At 46.2% G+C, this 21,944-nt stretch overlaps 1 protein-coding gene across 3 annotated transcripts in view; it reads right to left on the reverse strand.

The window, feature by feature from the left end:
• Nucleotides 1-21,944, reverse strand: part of LOC138580590 (protein-glutamine gamma-glutamyltransferase E-like) — a 551,664-nt gene that overhangs the window by 300,394 nt on the left and 229,326 nt on the right. Inside the window, exon 1 of one of the 3 annotated variants that reach the window (XM_069651250.1) lies at nucleotides 18,872-18,959. The exons of the other annotated variants lie outside the window; for them this stretch is intronic. Within the exon in view, the coding sequence (XP_069507351.1) occupies nucleotides 18,872-18,881 (10 nt within the window). The 5' untranslated portion in view covers nucleotides 18,882-18,959. Of the gene's footprint in view, nucleotides 1-18,871; nucleotides 18,960-21,944 lie in introns of those variants that run through there. 3 annotated transcript variants of the gene reach the window in all.

Below are 21,944 nucleotides of genomic sequence, written 5' to 3' on the forward strand. Positions count from 1 at the left end.
ACCACATGCTCGCCGTCGATTCAGTGAGCCTCATCCATATGACCTACCTCCGCGAACCGTGCTGCGTCATATGCCCATAACGCTACTAATCCCTGTGGAGCGCGATTGCTCAGTAATTATTCCCAAATACTGCAAGTTGCATAAAATAACATTACGCTCCCTCTCTCAATTTGACTTCCGGAGCCACATCCGGACCGGATGTTATTTACGCTACGATTCCAATGCTTGTTTATCTCTCCAATTCGTGGCTCACCTCATCCTTATAAGACACCCAGTTCATACGGTATCCCCTCTGTTAAAATTGTGTCATATTGCATTTGCACACTCTATTCCTGGATTTTCACTCAACCAATAACATACAGGCTCGAAGCACCACTGTATTTTTGAACGATGTATCCTTGTAATCATGTTCCATGCTGTTGTGATTTCTACACTTGTATTAGTGTAAACAAGTACTAGATACACCAGAGCCCCCAACCCATCATTGTGTTCCATGCTGTTGTGATTTCTGCACTTGTATGATTAGTATAAGCAAGTACTAGACACGCTAGAGCCCACAACACATCATCGTATTGGTATCACACAGCCCTCCGCCATATAGCATACCCAACATTTCTCTTGTTCAGCTTTATGCACAATACCTATTAGCCAACAGTCTATAGTGCATGCACTGACTGCCTTTGGCATGTTATTTTGTTTGCAGTAGTGCATTACCCACCTAAAGTGTTTGCCCTGATCAGTCAATCCCAAGTACCCAGCAGGTAATAATGCAGACGGTCTTTAGTGCACTATCCTGCAGGGATTACTGTTTCACTTTTCTAACATGACTAGCCATTCACGTCTGTTACCAGGTCGCACCATATGCCAAGCACATATATCCATAGCAAACGGCAGCATACTTCAACAAGAAATAGCTTTATTTATAGTTGTACTAGTATGTGCATTGCTGACAACCGTACGTCCACCAACACCATATCACACGCAGCATAACCAACTCAGAAACAAGATAACAAGATGTTAACAGCCTCTCAACACTCCCAACGCTCCGCAAAATGTTCCAATTGTTCATTCATTCAGTTAGGCACAGGCCTAGGGTGTCCAGTTAAAGTTACAAATTCAAAAGGATCGAATGCCAAAGGAGAGAGTGCATTCGACCGAAAACAAAAAGGATTGAATTTTTTTAAAATGTATATTTTTATTTGTATCTAGTGTAGGTAAAAAAAGTGTTTTTACACCAAAAACAGGGGTTGGTGGGGGGACCCCCCGAAAAAAAAAAAAAAAATGGATCCTTTTTTCGGTCGAATTGACTCGACCCTTTTGTCATCCGACCCTTTTGAGTCGAAACTTTAACCTATAACCCAGGCCTAGCACGCCTATTCTGCCCCAGACACCACCCCTCACCATGCCCCACGCCGTTCCTACCCAATACACCAGCATTCACCACAATAACATGCACCCCCCACTTAACTTACACCTCAACGCCCCTACTAGGCACAACCCGCCGCCTTAGGCTATCAGCTAGAACCCACACCACGAGTCCATACGCCAAACTTATGCCAATAGACCAAAGAAACATTAGGCTACTCCTCCGTACTAGTCCTATGCCAGTAGCCCAAAGAAACATTAGGTCATCCTCCTGCACTAGACCTATGCCAGTAACCCAAAGAAATATCAGGTTATCCTCCCGCATCATGAAGCGACCTACCGTTTACCACACCCCCAGAGTTATGCCCAGCCTACAATTGACTAATGCCCAAATAACCAAAAAACCTAGTGTTCAGACACTTCCCAATACCAAACACCAGACTGACCACTGCTGCACCCCACCTCCAACCCCACATCCTTCTCTATCACATACACCTCAAAGCAGTAACTCCTCACTAAGTACCAAACCTTTAAAAGGGGCCCTACTCAACACCAGATGTCTAGGTACACACGCCATCGACATCCACAACCTTATTCTTGAAAACAATCCAGATTTCATCGCAATAACCGAAACATGGCTCCACGCAGCGTCAGGCCCAATGCTCTCACAAGCTATACCTCCCGACTATTCTATACTTAGAACAGGCCGACAGGAAACTACTGGAGGAGGAGTTGCAATTATTTTTAAAACATCAACCAAGTTCAGAGAATGTAAAACAGAAACTCTACTAGGCTACAAACTCATTACCCTAAAACTAGCCATTTACCCTAAAAGCACTATTAACTTCCTAATAGTGTATAGAACACCTAGCTCCACTACTAACCCTGACACTGAATTACCTTTGCTCATCTCTCCACTAATCAAACCGAACACAAAATTCATCCTCCTAGGGGATATTAACCTGGGATATAACGACTAAACAGACCTTAAAGCCTCAGCCTTCAATAATGCCTTCTTAGAAATGCAATTTAAACCAATGGTTAATGCCCCAACTCATGCTAGAGGACAAATCATCGACTGGATCCTAACATTGAATACCACTGTCCACCTAAAAGATATCATCAAACTATCCTGGGCCGACCACTTCCTCATCACATTCGACATCATCACAATGATAGAACTCACCCCTCCCACCCTACTGCACTACCTACTATGATGAGAAACTCAAGGAAACTTACCCCAGAAAATCTAACGCTACTGCTAAATAAACTATTAAATAGCCAGCCACCGCCTATGCATAACCCAGAAGAGATTGCTCTACATTATCATAATTGCCTAAAGTCAGCGATTGATGAAATAGCACCACTTAGATCCAAACTGCCAAAACACAAGACTAGTAATACCTGGTTCAATGACGACCTCATTGAACTCCGAAGAAAAAAAAGAGCTCTAGAACATTTGTTCAGAAAAAATCCCACTAGTGAATCTAAAAAAGAACTCCAACTATCGCCAAAACCTACAAGCTGAAAGTTTACTCTCAGAAAGCTAACTCACTCAATACATGGATTGCCAACGCATCCTCCAACAGTAAGGAGCTATTCACCATCATTAAGGAATTGGAAACGCCTATTCACCCTCCCAGCAGAGTAGCAGTAATCAAAGCCTGGTGCTCCACTATCCAAGACGCCCTAGCCTCTAAAATGAATACCCTGTAAAATAAAATAGAAACCCAAAGAAAATACTAGGCACGCCCCCCGAGATAGCCTCACTTTTACCTACAGACCCCTCAACCAATATACCTGACTTCCATTTCGCACCATTAACTATAGAACAAGTACAAAATACGATAGCGTCACTCAAACCCTCCAATTGTAAAGGAGCCAACTTCCCAGCAAAACTAGTCAAGGACTGCGCTACCTAGACTCGAGCCTCACCATGTGTAAACATATCAGCGCCCTTGCTTCAACCACAGCGCATTTCACTAAACTGATCACGCTAAGCCGCCCTTTCCTTACTCAACAAAATTGCATCACATTAGCAATAGCTCTCATTTTAACTAAAATCGATTACTGCAGCATTCTTCTACTAGGTACCTCGAAATAAAACATCAACAAAATTCAATTACTCCAGAACAAAGCGCTAACATCAGCTCTAGGCATAAGAAAAAGGGACCATGTATCGTACCACAGGAGAGAGGCACACTGGCTACCTATCCAAGCCAGGATACTTCACAAAACGCTCACATTCACACATAAATGTGTCACAGGTGACGCTCCCAGCTACCTTAACAAATGTTTAAACCATAAAGTTACCACCAGAACCCTCAGATCCAATGCAAATTTACATCTACACATCCCGCATTTCAATAATGTAAGAACAGGTAGTTCCAGCTTCACTGTAGCAGCTCCTAGAATTTGGAAATCACTCCCAGCAAATATCAGTAATGAGCCTGCCATGAATAAATGTAAGAAACTTCTCAAAACATGGCTCTTTAACAAATAATAAACAGCATTGCTTTCTATTCAATGTATATATTTTGTACCGCTGTCATTTTGTATATGTAACAACAAGTCTAAGGGCCTCATTACGAGGCGGGCGGAATGGGGTTAACGGCACCGGTAATGGTGCCGGCGCCGTTAATCCCATTCCGCCCTATTACAAGGTTCCCTTGCGGGACCCGCTCTGGACGTCTGGTCAGACCAGACGTCCATTGCGGGTCCCGCGAGGGGACCAGGGAGCTTACAACGGACCCGTTATTAACGGGCCCGTTGTAAGCTCCCTCCCCATTCCCATTGAGCCCTATGGGGGCTCGAATGGGAATGGGGAAGGTCTGGGTTCGGGTTCTCTGAAGGAGGAAATACCGGGCCCTCCAAAGTCGGAATGGTATTAAGGGCACGGTTGCCTCCAAAATTGTCATGAGGCCCTAAGTATCTGTTTGAAATGTATATGTAACCATGAAGTCTAAGCTGACCTGTAACTACACCGTGATTCCCTTGGGTTAGAGCGTATAACAAATGCAATAAATAAATAAATAAAATGCAGGGCGTAATATTCAGACATACCCCCTTGCACAGAGAACACCTCCTCCACCTCTCTCTCCTCTTGGCACTGCACCCCATAGAATGCAGCTGGGTCCCATGATAAATGCGATCCACTTGTACACATAGCTCCTTTATTTATTGTTCCTCATGCCTTCCTGTGCATCTTCTCTATCCTTCGCCCTCATCCGAACCATCTACCCAATTTTGCTCCTCCCTACCACCACTGAATGTTCTCTCATACTCCTCCTTTGCGGCAAAGCTCTTCAATGCCATAAACTATGACAGCAGGCGCTATACAAATGCAAGATACCATAACTTCATTAGTGGATGCACTTGCCTGGGTGCTATCAGAGGGGAGTTGGGGCAAGGCTCACCAGCAGTTTGCCAAACAGCAAGACATATTTTGAGAACGTGTTTTTCTCTTCATCAAGTGAGCTGGTTGTGGGATGCATACATTAAGGTAAGTAAGCAATGTATTAATTAAGCAAATAAAGACATTAAATATACACATATAGTTTACCTGAGCACCTAGCAATTGCTTAGGTGCAAATCATTTTAGCACAGAGGTCTCCATACAGAACTTTTTCCTAATTTTCCTTTTTCCATTTTGAACATTACAGTGATGCACATCACAATTAACTATGTTTGAAAATGAAATTTTGAATGCAGGGTGTAAGGGAGAATTGGAGAATTGTATTGTGGAAACTACCGGAAAGGGTGGAGTATAGTAAATGTATGAAGGTACATACTACTTATTTACAAATTAGAAAAAGTGAGATCACGCGTTTATCACTTAATAAAACCATGATCTCCAACAAAACGGAGATAGAAGGTTCCTACATCCTGAAAATGTGGCCAGAAGAGATTCAAAGGATGCAACACAAGATCAGATCAGTGGGACAATGAGGGGGCAGGGCTCCCCCCCCATCAAACCTGCCTATGCACCAATTCCATAAACAAGGGGAAGTCGGTGACAAAATCAGAGGAGGGAAATCTGCAGAGACTCTGGCGCACAGACAGTGAGGTAAGGGCTGGGGGAAGTCATGGGCAGGAGAGGATTTGGGGCGCTGGCATACACCACAAAAGATTAAGTGGTTAAGTAAGCTGGTGCTTGACCCACTTCTTCCCCACAACTACCGACCTATCTCCAGCACGCGTTTCATCGCCAAACTGATTGACCACGTGGCCTACAAACAGCTTGGTCAATTTGCCGAAGCCAACTACCTCCTAGACCCAGCACAATCAGGTTTCAGACCACTAAGGGGAACAGAAGCCTCCCTAGTTTCAATCTGGAACGACCTAGAAAGAACAGCTGGTGCAGACGGCTGCGCGGTTCTCATCATGCTAGACCTTTCCGCAGCCTTCGATACCATCAATCACTCGATTCTATTAGTCAGACTACAAACACTAGGAATCAAAAGCACAGCCCCCTCATGGATCTCTCCCTTCATATCTAACCAGTCGCAAATCAGGCACCTTGACCAATTCACATCCATATCACATCCAGTTTGTAAAGGTGTCCCCCAAGGAGCGTCCACATCACCGCTATTAAACTTCTACATACAACACATTCCCGCAATCATCCACTTGTACAACCTTCGCCTGCTACAACTATGCAGATGATAATTTGGCAGCCCGGACCTGTCATTGGGCCTCTCTGATATTGATCACTGGATGATGACCAACCACCTCATCCTCAACCCTGGGAAAACCGAAATCCTACTCTGTGGGAAAACATCACTCACCCACCCAACCAATCCTGTTGCCCAAATCACTAGGACAAGCACCTTCAAACAGGTTAAAAACCTTGGATGCAAATTTGACCCTGATTTATCCCTCACCGAACACACCACCAGCGTATCCAAAACCAGTTTCTTTCACTTACGTATCCTCATGCATATTTTCCCCTACCTCTCCTATCCCCACCGTTTCTTGACCATCAACTCCATCATCCTCTCCCGTCTTGACTATGCAAACATCCTCTACCTAGGAGCCCCAGCATCCCAACTAAGGAAACTCCAAAGAATCCAAAACGTGGCAGCAAGCCTGCTCATTAACCTGCCCGCCAGTGAACATATCAGCCCTACCCAGAGAGTCCTCCACTGGATCCCTATTGCTCAATGCACCACCTTCAAAGCCATGTGTATCACCCATCGCACGATCCATAACACAGGCCCTGAATTCCTCTGAGACAAAATTGTCCCTGTGGGATGTATTTACCCATGCATCCGAGCCATACCTCAAAACTGTGCAGTACTGACATGGAAAACATCATGATGGCCAGAGCTTCCCAGAAAATGCACTGGGAAATGCATGAAGAATAGGCTGCCACTCATTTTTGCCGATGTTATGGGCACAGAAGGACACTGCCTAAAACCACCATTGGACTACCCACACAGTAGTCTGAAACCATTGGGAATGGCAATGCTGATTGCCAAAAGCAAACCCATAACTGTTGGGAATTCATTTTCTTAAATCCCAAAAAGGGGTGCAGTACCAGTACTCACCACTATCCAAAAGCCGGCGTTTTAAAACAACACCAGATTTTACTTTTTTGTGTAAAACTGAATAAGTGAACCCAAGGCAAGCCAAAGAAAGACTTACTGAGAGGTGGATACAATGTAAAGTTATATTCTGAAGTGACTTGAAGGTTTATAACAAGACTGGCTGAGCTGGGGATTTCAGCAGTTTATGTAAATTTGGACTGAAAGACATTAAAAATCTCAAGGTTTAAGAGAAATGAGTGACCTACTTTGAGTGTCACGTAGGTTGCAATTGTTTAAATGTCATAGTTTTGAACTTAGAATCAGCATTCGAGCTGCATATGTAAAAAAATGTCTTGACTTAAACTGGGGAACAAAAAGTGACATTTTATCTGAAACTTGGCTTAAGGAACTGAATTCTGCCTGGCAACTACCCCCATCAGGAGTGAAACTTGAGTCACAGCTGTGTTCCCAGGCCTATCTGCCTTTTGCTGGCCACACTAAGGATATGCCATCTCCCTGATAATTGAATTAAGGGGAGCCCCACAGAACACAGGAGCTCTGAACAATGCAACCCCCTTCACCCAGGCATATGGTTTATTACAGAGGTCGTAAAACAGCTTCCTCTTGGCAGAAGCTGGGAGGGGCACTGCCTGTGAGAGCAAGCTGGCTTGGCAGAACTGGAAAAACCAGAAATTCAACCTTGTGCTGGGGGAAACCACACCCCTTTGGGGGCCAGAACATAACTTTAAAAAGATGGATCATTCATAGAGCGGACATGTGAAAATTTTATCAATGATACCATAATTCTTGTGATTTTTCTGCCCACATTTTAAGAGGTTTTTAGAACCGGTGGCATGTTCAGGGGGGTTTTAGCGGAAAAGAGGATATTACTCAAAATGTGTGCATGTGAAAAATCTGACACTTCATCAACTAATGTCCATACTCCTTGCGCACATGTGTGTAAATTTGGGGTAATGTCCGGAATTGCAAACCAGTTAAAAAGTGCAAAATATTGCCATTTCTGAATGCAAGCTCCCAGGAAGAGCAGAGTTTGAACAGGAGATACCTCCTGTTATATGTGAGGGGTGCATATGATTTTAAAACAATATGTACCTCTGCAAATATGTATTTGGTTCAAATCTAGATTTGTGTGCAAGTTGACAGGAGGAGTGGACTCTCTGCAGGCTGTAAAATGACATCACTCTGACACAACTTAGCTCCCCCAATCAAGTGAGAAATGGAAGTTTGACCAATTAGAAGCTGAGAGAGAGGTAGGGTCAGTGATGCTAGAACACACCCACATTCTAAACACATAAAAGCAGAGAGACAGGACAGATAGGGACTTTCAAATCCATTTGCAGCTGGAAGCTCTGCCGGGAAAATCCATACTTTACCTCCATCAACCTTCAGAGAGCAGACATAGAGACTTCAAATCTATCAAATTTCCAGAACCAGAGAGAGAGCAGAGCTGACCCAGGCCAATGTTAGCAGAACCAGAGAGAGCTGACCCAGATCACTGTGAAGTGCAGGGACCAGAGGCGAGTCTAAAACCTGACCAGATCCATGGCGAGGCCCATTTCACTCAAGAATATAGTGTGAGTACCTAGAAAACTGTGCAGAACCAATCTCTTAGTTAAAATAATATAATTCATCCTATTTTAATCTAAGTAGAACTGTCTCCTAACTGTCACCTGTCATTTGCAAAGCTGTCACCTGTCATTTTCTAGTTGCAAACTGTCACTTGCCACTTTGAACTTTAAAATTTCAAATCTGAAAAACAACCTTTACAAAATCGCTCATATCTCCGCGACCGTTTGTCTTAGAGACTTGCAGTAACTTTCATTTGGAAGCTGAGATCCTAGGCTTTCCTAGGACCCCAAAACGATAGTGATAGTCCTTGTAGTTCTTCTGTAATAGCGCCCGGCGCATTCGCAAATTTTACCGCAATTTGCAAATTTCTCCACGTGTAAAAAAATCTGCTGCTGCTTGCCTTCCATTTGCCAGAAATTCGTTTAACCTGCTAATCATTCCTGAATCATTGCAAGAGTGAGCCGGGACTAATATTAACTAGATACCACTCACCCTGAACCTCTGAAAGGGAATTAAAAGCATTTCCAGCATATTTCTCATCCATTGCTAGCACATATAAAAGCATTTGGGCCTGTGTTTTCAAAACTCCTATCTGTTTTCTTTAAGCGTGCTTGGGGGGGATTGAACTGAATTACATTGATTGCATTTCTGAGAACTGTGTGCTTTCCTCCCATTTCCTTGCATTGCATAAAGAGGGGGGGAGTGAATTGTCCAAGAAAGTGATTACATTGTCTTTTGCTGAAATCCTATCAAGTCATCTTCTGTACTGCATTTCATTCCACATTGCATTCATTTGAAACCATAAAAGTATTGTTGCTATCTTATCCATTTCATGTCAACTCCTTATTGATTATAGAGAAACGTGTTGGTGCCAGATTCTCCGTTGTTAATCTTTATCATATCAGATTAAGTGTGCTATTCAATTATTAATTTATTATAAAGTGTGATATATATATCTATTGTTTAAATTATCAAATAAACCTTTTAACTTGCAAAACAGAACTACTTCTTGGCTCAGTGGGGTCAGGAGGATTCCAAGAGAGGGGTGTTATATAGGGGTAGTCATCCAGAACGCATGAACTGGACATAAAGATATATCAATAAGGGTTTTCATTCAGTATTCTAGACTAGGCGTTGACTTGGCTGTAGTGCTGAATTGAATCCTCTTACATCCCATACCAACCGTCCAGGAACCTTAGATCTCGCACTGCATTTTGCCTAGTGATCCCACAGCTCCATAAGACTTGGCGGCTCCTCCTTCTCTGTCCAAGCGCCAATCATATGGAATTCCATTCCCTTGCACATTCGCAACACTGAAAACCACCTGAAATTTAGGAAGGCCCTTAAAACCTGGTTCTTCCCAATTCTCTCCTAAACCACTGCACCTTGTGAACACCACTGATAAATTCCACCGCTTTCAATCACAACTCAGGGGGCGGCAACTCTCGCAGCGGATTCACCTGACACACCACCACGTACCGCTCAACAACACTGCCAGCCGACTAGTACTCCAGGTAAGCCAGCAGCTCTTGTTGTGGCACTCCTGATCCACCATCAACCCACCCTCAACAGCACTTCCACCTGACAAGCACTCGAGGTAACCGAGCAGCCTTCGCTGTGGCTATACTCGCAACATATTCACTGCACCTCTGCCCGCAAGCCCACATGTGAGACGACCAACAATGAGATAAGTAGCCCAGTGTAGCACACGCCCATCACTAACTATTCATTGCCACTGTTAACCCGCATCGCTCATTCAGGGAAGCTCCCAACACTTGCAATTCCCCTCTACAAATGTATTCCCTAATCTTGGTACAACAAACTAATGAGGACTGTTACATTACGGATACCTACTATACATTAGGCTGAAACTTACGGCCTTGAGAAGCCTAGGCCCCCCGCCCACCTACAGGATTCTAATCTAGGTGTAGCCTCAGCTGTTTGTTCATTGTATGTTGAAGCCTTCTAGACTTTGAAACCTGAGCCTCCTGCCCACCATACAGGATTCTCAAATATAGGTGCAGCCTCCATCTTTATTTACTGTATGATGAAACATACTGCAGTGTGATACCTAGGCCTCGTTCACACTATACAGGATCCTCAAATCCAGGCGTAGCCTCGGTCTGTGTTTACCATATGCTTAAACCTTCTGCACTGTGAAACATAGGCCTTTCTCCCACTATACAGGATCCTTAAATATAGGTTTTGGCTCCATCTCTATTTATTATTCGAGGGTAACAGCTACAGTATGAAACCTAGGCTCATTGTTACAGGACTCTCAATTCTAAATCTGGACAAATAAGCAATCTCGCAGCCTATGGTACGTATATCTCACACCACTAGTGTGGACACAGGCTGCAGGCACGGCCAAACATCTATGCATGATTGAAAACGGCTACGGCTAAGCACATCCGGCCTAGTTTCACACATAGCCGTACAGACTGAAACACCCGACGTACCTCAACATCTCTGCCACTAGCATACAGCGATCACCACACGAAAGGAACCCAGTATAGCTGGTCTCACATAGACTCTTTCAACAATGGCAATCTACCTCTAACCCTCAGGAGCACCCACCCATGTGCCTGACCTCTCCTAGACTGCTTAGTCAAGCCTGCCAGCCACCCAAGTCTTAGAACGGCAACGTGTACACATGCATCTAAGCTAAACTCCCTAGAATTTCCAACCACATCGACTACGGTCACCATGGGAACTCCAACCAAGGAAAAAAAGTGCATTGAGGCCACACAAGTGGAGAAAGAGCGCTATATAAATAACCCAATACAATACAGGACTGACTCATGCAGAATATGAATGCATGCCGAAGGAAACATTAGCTCCACAATAATCTCCAAAATCTGTCTTCCTTGTGCAAAGTTTACATGGGACTTTTGATAGAAATGTCTTAAAGGTAAAAATCCTACACCACAATAAACCTCCTCTTTTGTGTCACTGAGAGTCCTATTGTCACCCACACAGTAAAATGTTTTAAGACTGGTCGGACGGGATCTCCTTCAAAGTTCGGTCCTTCAAGGTTTCCAGCAGTGAATTCCCAGAGCAAAAATGACATAGTTCACTGATGTCATTCAATCTTTGGGCAATCCACCGGTCCCCACACATAGCTTAGGTGTGATGCAGATTGACTGTCGGCGGAATAGACACCAGTTGGCATTCTGTCAGGATTCCACTTATGGATTTGCTTTTTGGTGTGGGCCCTTTTTGGGGGCAAAGCCAGCAAATTTTCACCAAAACATTGCTACAAGGGGCTCCAAGAATCAGTATTTGTGGTTGCCATGACACTGGAAATGCTGTGGTATACAATTGCCAATGCCCAAAGTGTTCATTTCTGTTGTACTACACAGCTATAATGCAAATAGTGGGCTGTTTAATCGGGAGAACTGTGACATATCACGTGTTTCAACACTGGCGGAGTGATCTGTTTTAGAGATGGAGACGCCTGCCTTCACAAAGTATTGTGGCAAGCACACGCGGCAGTGGTATTTAACATCAGGTTATGTCATTAGGTTTTCGGTGCTGAATGTTTTCAATTGCTCAGTTAAAAAATAAAATAGTGATGCAAGTACATTATGGCAGTGGCACGCACGTCAGGGGAGGTGCTGTTTTCTGCTTCGGTTCTCCCGGCTTTTCATAGGTTGGATGATCACATTGGCAACGTGTGTGTGAGCATGCTCTTCGTTCCTGTGAAGGACTCTTGCCTGGCCGCTACTCCAGCGAGTTTTGCGCTGCTGTTCCATAAGCTCTGCTGGCTCGGTGTTTGTGTCCGTTTGCCTCCGCGGCTGCTGTTTCAGAGAAGCTTGCACTGCTTCTGTAGTCTCAAGCTGCACCTCGTACCGTATGAATGGGCGGGTCTTTCGTTTAAATGACAACCAGCGTGAGTTGGTAAAAGAAATATATACTGATCAATTAAATAAACGATTTAAGTTATCGAATGTTTAATGAGCAACTGTTTGGGCAATCTCACTGTCTAAGAGGGTATGTGTACATTCCACTAAAGATGATTTCATCAAGACTGAAGAAAAAGACTGGGGTGGATGTTCCAACCTGGGCACGAACTTAATTAGCCTATCTCCTCCATTCAGTGGCTTTGGTTCTGAAGAGGACTTTGTCACTCAGCTATTCGCTGTCTAATTGGGCTTGTACATTTGTATTGCTCCTAAAAAGCCATGAAATGTATCGAGTCTGGGGACAGATTACGACCAATTGAGGTATTGGTAGTAGGGGGTGGAGTGACAGACTATGGTTGCTACATAAGCCGACTGGGTGTCTCTCTACTCCGACCCGCCAAACCCACCCTCACTCTCTCTACCTCCGCCCACCCCTCCCATACTCTCTCTACCCCTCCAGTGGTCTAAGTGTACAAAAAGAAGTAGTGGAACTATGTTCCCTGCTGGTCTACCCCATCGTCACGCCCCCTCCCACAGCCAATCCAAACACACCTGCTGTTTAAGGGAATGTTCAGTGAAGTGCACTGAACTGAAAATTTCAATTGATTCCTACACTTTTATTTTAAAACTAAACCATTCCGAAACTGTTTCTTTTTCAAATCAAAGTCTAGGAACAGCCAATTGGTTCGGCCCACTTCGACCACTGCATTAAACTTCCAATCATGCAAGAAATTACCTTGTTGCTAAGGCAAAGGGCACAGGGCAGGGCAGTCATTACTGAAAGAGGAAGGGGTTGGCCGTTCTGCACTTTTAACATCTTCTGCCCCTGAGTAAAGCAAATAAGGGACCTCTGATTGTCTGGGTCCCATTGAACAGCTTCCAAGAAAAGCGTCTGTGCAGAAAGGCCAGAAGTGGAAGGCCTATATAGGCTTTGCATGGGATGGTCACCAGAGTTCCCCTTCACACAGGATCACAGGCTGGTGGCAGAAACACATTTAGATCATGGGTAGCTTTGCCAGGCCCAGGCAACAGATGCAGCCCAATGTCGTCTCTATGTAATGGTGATGGCAAAGGCCTATTACATAAATAATACACCTACCCCTCTGCATTTGTCTGTGTGCCCTTTATGCAAAAACATAGCTAGTAAATAGACAGCATTCTGAATTCTGTTCCCAGAATGCTATGTGTAAACGTTATCCTCTCGCTGCCAGTCCATTCATAACCCAGTCTCATTTAGCTTCAAACATGCCAGTATACAAATGAGATTTGTGAATATCTCATGGAAGCAAAAAAGCCGCTTTGGAAATTATTGTTATACAGACATGTCTGACGTTCAATGAGAGTTATAGGCACAGCTGTTAAAGCAACACTCATTTTTTCTAAGTCTATGCTTGGAATTATTGATGCTAACATACCGCATATTGTTATAGTGCTTGGAAGCAGGAACAATATGAAATCATAGCACTCTTCTTATGAATGTGATAGAAGGTGTTGTTTTGTATTGAAAAATGACTGAAGGGGGCAGGAGATGGTGGTAGGTAGCTATGGCAATACATGTTTCACTTTAACTGCACAGTAGATCAGACAACACACTGCAGTGGCTGGCGCAGTGAGCTAAACGCTCCACTGTGTCAGCTTGCACGTTGCAGGACCGACTCAACCCTTCATCCTTCTGAAGTTGATAAATTGAGTACCATCAAATATGGTAGTAACAAAACCTAGTATTACAGCACTGAGAAGCAGGAGGAATCTGGCATGAAGCGCCATACATAAAAGTGAGATATAATACCTATTTTAGCTGGTTATAAAAAATCGTGGACACAGCAACATCAAAACGTGGAGTTTGCTGGTATTCACAATAGAAGAGGCCACAGAAACATAAAATAATCACATTGACTCCCGCTCTCACACAAGCACTGAACAGTATCAGGGAGGCTTGTGGCGAAGTTATTACAGTTAAATGTGTTAATGTTAGGAGCCAGATCCCATCCCCAAAGGAATGTCTGACCTGACCTGCCAGATAACAAAAAGGCCCCTTGCGTTTGCCACAACAACTACCGCCACCCTTTTAAATGAACTCAATCAAGCAGGGTGCAGGTTTACACGCTCCAATGTCCCACCGAGCAGGCAGGCGCACATGTGTGGATTAATGGTCAGGGCCTGCAGGAGTTTTCCCTCTTAATGGATAAAGTTCATTCATCATCTGTACTGTACTGTGCCACTTCCACAACTCAATTCATTCTATTGGCAATCTCACTTTGCGAAAGCCTGAAATGAAACTATTTTAACATGCTGCTTTCTTCATTTGAAGCATGTCACTTCCATTCTATTACTTTCATACTCCATTGTTAGATTTTTATCCTGCAGTATGTTTTCATCAGAGGTCTGATTATTTACATTTTACAGTGTAACCTATTATATTGAGAGTTAGCAAGTTATCCCTGACAATGGTAGCCACAAATAACACTGCAACTGTATGTGGTGGAAAAAAGGCATTGGACCTCATTACGAGTGAGGTAAAGCTGCTGGTGCCGTTTAACCCCTACCGCCTCATTACGAGGTCCCCTTGCGGGACCCGCTCTGGACGCCTGGTTTTACCAGACGTTCTTAGCGGGTCCCGCAAGCAGCCCAGCATGCTAACAACGGGCCTGTCATTAATGGGCCCATTGTTAGCATGGTCCCCATTCCCATTGAGCCCTATTGGGGTCAAATGGGAATGGAGATGGTCCGGGTTCCTTGAATGAGGAAATACCGGGCCCTCCAAGGTCAGAATGGCCCGGTATTTCCCCATTCAGGGAACCCGGACCAGAGTTTGGGGATAGCCATGCCCTTATTAAGGGCATGGCTACCTCCAAACTGGTAATGAGGCCCATTGTGTGCAATATTTGAAAATACAGGCTCATGTGTATGACTTCATAGTATTGAGGAATAGCTAGAAAATTCTCCCAGACTCATAAAACAGTGCAGGTCGATGGATTTGATGTACTGCTTCAAAGGAAAACATACAACTTCACGACAGGACAGTTGAAGTAGGGATGTGTGACATAAGGAGAAGCATGTCTCGGACAATTGACAAAAGCACAAATTGTGGAGCAATTTGAAGCACATTTGTTATAAGACGTTTAGATTATGCAGACCGGGATGCCATTTACAACTGCACAGGACTCAGCGGGGAACGCAGAATCCATGAATGTTTGCCAAACTTGAGGAAAGCAGCACAACAAAGGCAGATCTCTCAACTCACACGTTTTTGGCAGGTGACACCTGCCTTGGATCTAAATCACTCACCCGCCTAGCCCTTTGCATGTCCATAGACGTCAATGGGCTCACACTCGCCAAAAATAAATCTCTCTCTTTCCACCTACCCTGATGACGGACCAGGTTGAGAAGTATGAGAAGGGGACATCAGAACTGAAAATGCTGCCGAAATATGTCAGCCGAAAATTGACAAGTGGTGTAGTAACAGTATTCCCATGCATGCCCTTGGCCTTTTGTGGGCTGTGCGCTTTAGGAGTCTGCAACTTTAACGTTACCCGCGGTCCTTAAATAGTATTTGTGCCTCCTCTCAAATAATATAGCTCATCGTATATTCTGCTATATATGACCCTGCTACTCCAGCGCTATTGCAAGCAAAAGATGCAGTTGTAAAATATACATTTAAATAATTAAACAAAGCCTGTTGTTGGTAGACATCATGTAAAATATAGGCAATGCTGTGCAAATATGGACAGGTGTGGAATGCTCGCAGTACACTGGAAAGGGTGTTGACAGCAAGGCATTATATGGCTAAGCTGGTCTGCACGTTCACACGCTGCATTTACCCAATAACCAAATCAACTTTCAGAAGACAGAAGAAGCCTAAAGTAATCTCAAGGACGCAGCCCCCGCAAGCAACTGCATCACAAGGTTACTTTGCAAGCAGCATTACTTACACAAAAGGACAAAACTTCAATCTTTTATCTCACAAACTGTGAACGTCTTTCTTGCAGTAAATCTGCGTAGGTAAGTGAGCACACTGGTGCCGTCCTGTCATGATATACCTGGCATACATGAAATAGCAGTGCACTTAAATAGGGGAATGGGTTTCAAAATGAATATAATAACACCCTGAACATCTCCCTCTCTGACGTCTCTAAGAAGTCACGCTACCAGCTGCACCTCCTCAGAGGTATTCTCCCTTTCCTATCCTTCCCCCAGAAGCTCACTGTCTCCAGAGCTTTGGCTCTCTCTAGGCTTGACTATTGCAACAGCCTCTTTCTAAATCTGCCTGCTTCTACTCTCCGCCCTCTGCAACTCATCCAGAATAGGACTGCAAGACTTGTCCTTGACCTCAAGCATGGGGATCATATCTCTCCAGGACTGAAAACTCTGCACTGGCTCCTTGTGGCTGCGAGGATAAGTTCAAAACCGTCTGCATTGTTCACAAGGCTTTCTGGGGCCTGGAGCCTCAATACCTCCAACTCTCTCTTCCGAAAAATCTTCCTTCTCGAGCTCTACGCTCATCATCCTCCAACTCCCTCAGGGTCAGTCGCTTCTCCAAGAAACAAGTTGGTAGTAGATTTCTTTCTTTGGCTTGGGCCTTCCTCCGGAACGGCCTCCCTGCCGCCCTGAAACTTGAGGAGAACCATCTCCGGTTCCAGAAGCACCTCAAAACCTTTCTTTTTGCTTCTGCTTTTTCTCCTCCTCTCCCCTGCTGACTGCTGACTTCCTGGCTGAAACCTAAACTGCACTGGTTACCTGGCCACCCTCTGATCTCAGGCCAGGTTCCGCCCCCACCAGTCGCACACCTGCACTGCCTTCCTGGCAACCCCCACACTTGAGGACTGTTTCTGTATCCCTACAGTCCCACTACCAGCACTTGACACATGTTGTCTGCACTTACCCTTGCCACCGGCTGGCTGTACTTCTACTTGTTATTTAATCTTATCCCATGTACTGCACTGTCCCCTCCCCTTCCCCCTGCACTCTCCCGCTTCCCCTTTCCCATGCACTTGCGGGATCTTAATGACACCTGGCCTAGTAGGATCGCTGTCTGTCTTCCCTCTGTTCCCCCTCCCTTGCCTCGTCGTGCCTTGAAACACTTGTGTCATTGTCACACCGGCTCCCTCCTTTCCTGTCACTCTGGCCGGCCTCTCTTGGCCCCCTTCCTGCTCCCACCTGTGAGGCTAAACGCCTCGGGGTCATCTTTGACTCCACATTCTCCTTCTCTCCTCACATCTCTGACATCTCTAAGAAGTTACAATACAAGCTGCACCTCCTCAGATGTATTCTCCCTTTCCTAGCCTTCCCCCAGAAGCTCACCGTCTCCAGAGCTCTGATTCTCTCTAGGCTTGACTATTGCAACAGCCTCTTTCTAAATCTGCCTGCTTCTACTCTCCGCCCTCTGCAACTCATCCAGAACAGGACTGCAAGACTTGTCCTTGGCCTCAAGCCCGGGTATCGTATCTCTCCAGGACTGAAATCTCTGCACTGGCTTCCTGTGGCTGCGAGGATTAAGTTCAAATCCCTCTGCATTGTCCACAAGGCCTTCTGGGGCCTCGGGCCTCAATACCTCCAATTCTCTCTTCCTGAATATCTTCTATCTCCAGCTCTACGCTCATCCGCCTCCAACTCCATCAGGGTCAGTCATTTCTCCAAGCAACAAGTTGGTGGTAGATCTCCTTCTTCGGCTGGGGCCTCCCTCTCCCTGCCTCCCTGAAACTTCAGGAGAACCATCTCCGGTTTCGGAAGCACCTCAAAACCTTTCTCTTTGCTTCTGCTTTTTCTCCTCCTCTCCCCTGCTGACTTCCTGGCTGAAACCTAAACTGCACTGGTTACCTGGCCACCCTCTGGTCTCGGGCCCAGGTCCCCCCCCAGCCAGTCGCACCCCTGCACTACATTCCTGGCAACTCCCATACTTGGGGACTGTTTCTGTATCCCTACAGCCCCACTACCAGCACTTGACACATGTTGTCTGCACTTACCCTTGCCACCGGCTGGCCGTACGTCTACTTGTTATTTAATCTTATCCCATGTACTGCACTGTCCCCTCCCCTTCCACCTTCCCATGCACGTGCACGATCTGAATGACACCTGGCCTAGTAGGATGGTTGTCTGTCTTCCCTCTGTTTCCCCTCCCTTGCCTTGTCCCACCTTGAAACACTTGTGTATAGGTGCGTTATGAATGCCACATCATAGTATGCAGCGTGCAGTGATCCCTTGCAACACAGATGCACTTTCGCTGAAAAGGCTTTCACTGTGCAGAAAATAAAATACTTTACATTTTAAGGACAAGCGTTGCGTTTTGCTGTGTGCAAAGATACATTTGTATGCATGCATATGTTTACATGTTTATAACAGTGGATGGGTATCACTGTGCAGGTAGAGTCAATGATACTTCAGGAATGAATTGCATTGTGAGAAAGGGCCTGGAAATAGGAGGGGGAGGCTCCCTCCTTAACGAATCCCCCAGATGTGTCGCGTAAAAGTCTAATGAAAGCTTACCATGTAACATGATCACCGAGCAGCGACCAGCTGGGAGAACTTGCCTGTTTGACCGACCTATGTGTCTGCGGAGTGCTTTTCATCTTGTTTTCCACTCCTCAGGGTGTACGAGAAGACTCAGTCAAAGCTGGTGTAATGAGAAGCGAGGTGCCTGTGCCCCATGGGGCCGCATATACGCACTGAGGGCACGCCGTACGTGCAGAAAAAACAGACCATCTGCTAAATGCGCAGGCGCCTCCACAACTCTTCACGGTACACTGTAGAGCAGCAGGCTCCGACTTCTTCCTGTACTTTTATTTTAAAAAAGAATCCGTTTCGGAGCAGTTTCTTTTTCAAATAAAAGTATAGGAACAGAGTAACTTCCCGAAAAAAAGTAAAGGAGCGCAGCTCCTGCGCACTTCGACCACTGAAAACCACTCTCTACCCACACCCACTCACACCAGCCCCAGTATCTCTAAAGCCACCCACCCACCCTAGCCTCACTCTCTCTACCCCACCCTCTCAACCCCCATTAACTCGACACCCACCCACCCTACACCACTCTCTTTATCAACCCTTCCCACACGAATCCTACCCCACTCTGTGTACTCCCATTCTTTCTAGCAAACTCCACCCACCCTCATAGCTCTCAACCATTTGTGTGGCAAAGGCGGGTTAAATCACCCGATTTCTTTTTTGGTGGGTGAGACGCCCATTGGAATGAATGGGCATGCAGGAGGCTTGGCGGGTGAGTCAGCCCTTTACAAGCATGTGAGTTGAGAGCGATGCACCCTACCCCCACTCTCTGTCCCCACCCACCCTACCCCCATTGTCACTACCATTACCCACCCTACCAACACTGTCTCTGCCCCCAACCACCCTACACCCACTCTAACCGCACCCATCCAACCTACCCCCAATGACCCCACCTACCCCCACACTCTACCCCCACTAAGCCACCCTAGCATACCCCCACTCATACCCCCAACCAATGTACCCCCACTCTCTGTACTTGCAGTCTCTCCACCCACCCTAACCCCACTCTCTCTAGCCCCACTCTACTCCCACCAACCCCCACTCTCTCTAATCCCAGTCACCCCCACTCTCTTTGTATACCCTACTCTCTTTGTATACCCCACACTCTACCCTACTCTCTTCCCCCACCTACCCATCCTATCCCCACCCTCTCTACCCAGTCACACACCCTACCCCCACATTCTCTACCCACCACCTACCCTACCCCCACTCGATCTACCCCACTCTCTTTACCCCCACCCAAACTACCCCTACTCTCTCTCTCTAACCCCAACCACTCTACCCCCACTCTCTCTACCCCCACCCACCCTACCCCAATACCCTCTAACCCCACCCACCCTACCCCACACTCTCTACCCCCTACCACCATATCCCCACTCTCACTACCCCACCCAACTGCCACAATTTACCCCCACCCATTAAACCCCCACTCTCTCTACCCCTATCCATCCTACCCCCACTCTTGCTGCCCCCACCCTTCCACCTCACACTAACACCTCTCTCTACCACCACCCACACACATTACCCCCACTCTCTATCCCCACCCACCCTCACTCTCTCCCACCTACTCTTCATGATATGATCTATGATAGATTATTTATAACACGCTTAATACCCAGAGGTTTCTAAGCACGGACCCGGGGATCAAAACTGTGTTGCTCCGTGTCGTCTTGCTTCCAAGGCGAGCACGTTGCCACTGAGCTATCCTCCCGAGACAATCATCTACTTCTACCCTCACACCCTTTACCTCCAACCACCCTACGCTCACTACCTCTACCCCCACCCACCCTATCCCTTACTCCCTATACCCCCACCTACCTATTCCTCACTCCTCCTATCCCACCTACCCTATCCCCACTCCCTCTACCCCACCCATCCTATCCCACTCCCTCTACCCCACTGACCCTATCCCTCACTCCCTCTACCCCAACCCACCCTTCCCTCACTCCCTCTACCCCCACCCAATCTCTCACTCCCTCTGCAACACCCACCATATTCCTCACTCCCTCTACCCCCACCCACCCTATCTGCACTCTATCTCTCTATCAATACACATTTGTTTAGCGCAAACAAAATCACCAAGTGCACTCTCTCTACCTCAGAAACCAACCCACTCCATCCCCAATCTCTCGACCCAACCCACCCTATTCCCACTCTCTACCTACCCCCACTCTCTCTCTACCCCTACCCACCACCCTACACCAATCATTCTAGCCCCCCCATCATGACTCTACCCTCATCCACTCAACCCCCACTCTCTACCCCACCTACCCCACTCACCAGCCCTACCCCCACTATCTCTACCCCACCCAGCCCACTATCTCTACCCTCACCCCCTAAAAATCTCCCTAAAAGCCCAACTCTTTATCCTCACCCACCTTATACCCAACTCTCCCTACTCCCACCCACCTTACCAACTCTCTCTACCCCCACCCACCCAACCTACCAACTCTCTCTACTCCCATCAACTGAGTCTTCCAACTCTCTCTACCCCCAACCAACCAACTCTCCCTACCACTACCAACTCACCTTAGCCCCCACTCTTGCTACCCCTATCACCCTCTCTCTACCCCATCCACCCACCCCACCACATCGCTATTCCCACCCACCCCCTCTCTCTCTACTCATCCCTAGCCCATCTCGTTACCCTCACCATGCACCATACCACCTCTAACACACCCTACCTCAACCTCTCTATGCCCACCTAATCACCCTAGCCTCTTTCTCTACTCAACCCTACCCCAATATCTTTACCCCACCATGCACCCTACCCCTCTCTCTAGCCCCACCAAGCACACATCTTTTTTTACCCCACCCACCCCACCCTCAACCTCTCTACCCCCACCTACTCACCCTATCCTCTTCCTCTTTCTCTACTGAAACCCTACCCCCTATATTTTTACCCCACCATGCACTCTACACCCTTTATTCACCTACCCACCAAACCCTACCCCACCCTCTTTATTCCCCAACCACCGTACCGCCTCTCCCTTTGGCGCTTTGAAACACAATTTACTTGATGTATTAGTGTGTTACAAATGCACAAAAAATAAAATAA

This window comes from Ambystoma mexicanum, chromosome 3p, assembly GCF_040938575.1.
Source record: "Ambystoma mexicanum isolate Mex_15411 chromosome 3p, UKY_AmexF1_1, whole genome shotgun sequence".
NCBI classification, from domain to species: domain Eukaryota; kingdom Metazoa; phylum Chordata; class Amphibia; order Caudata; family Ambystomatidae; genus Ambystoma; species Ambystoma mexicanum.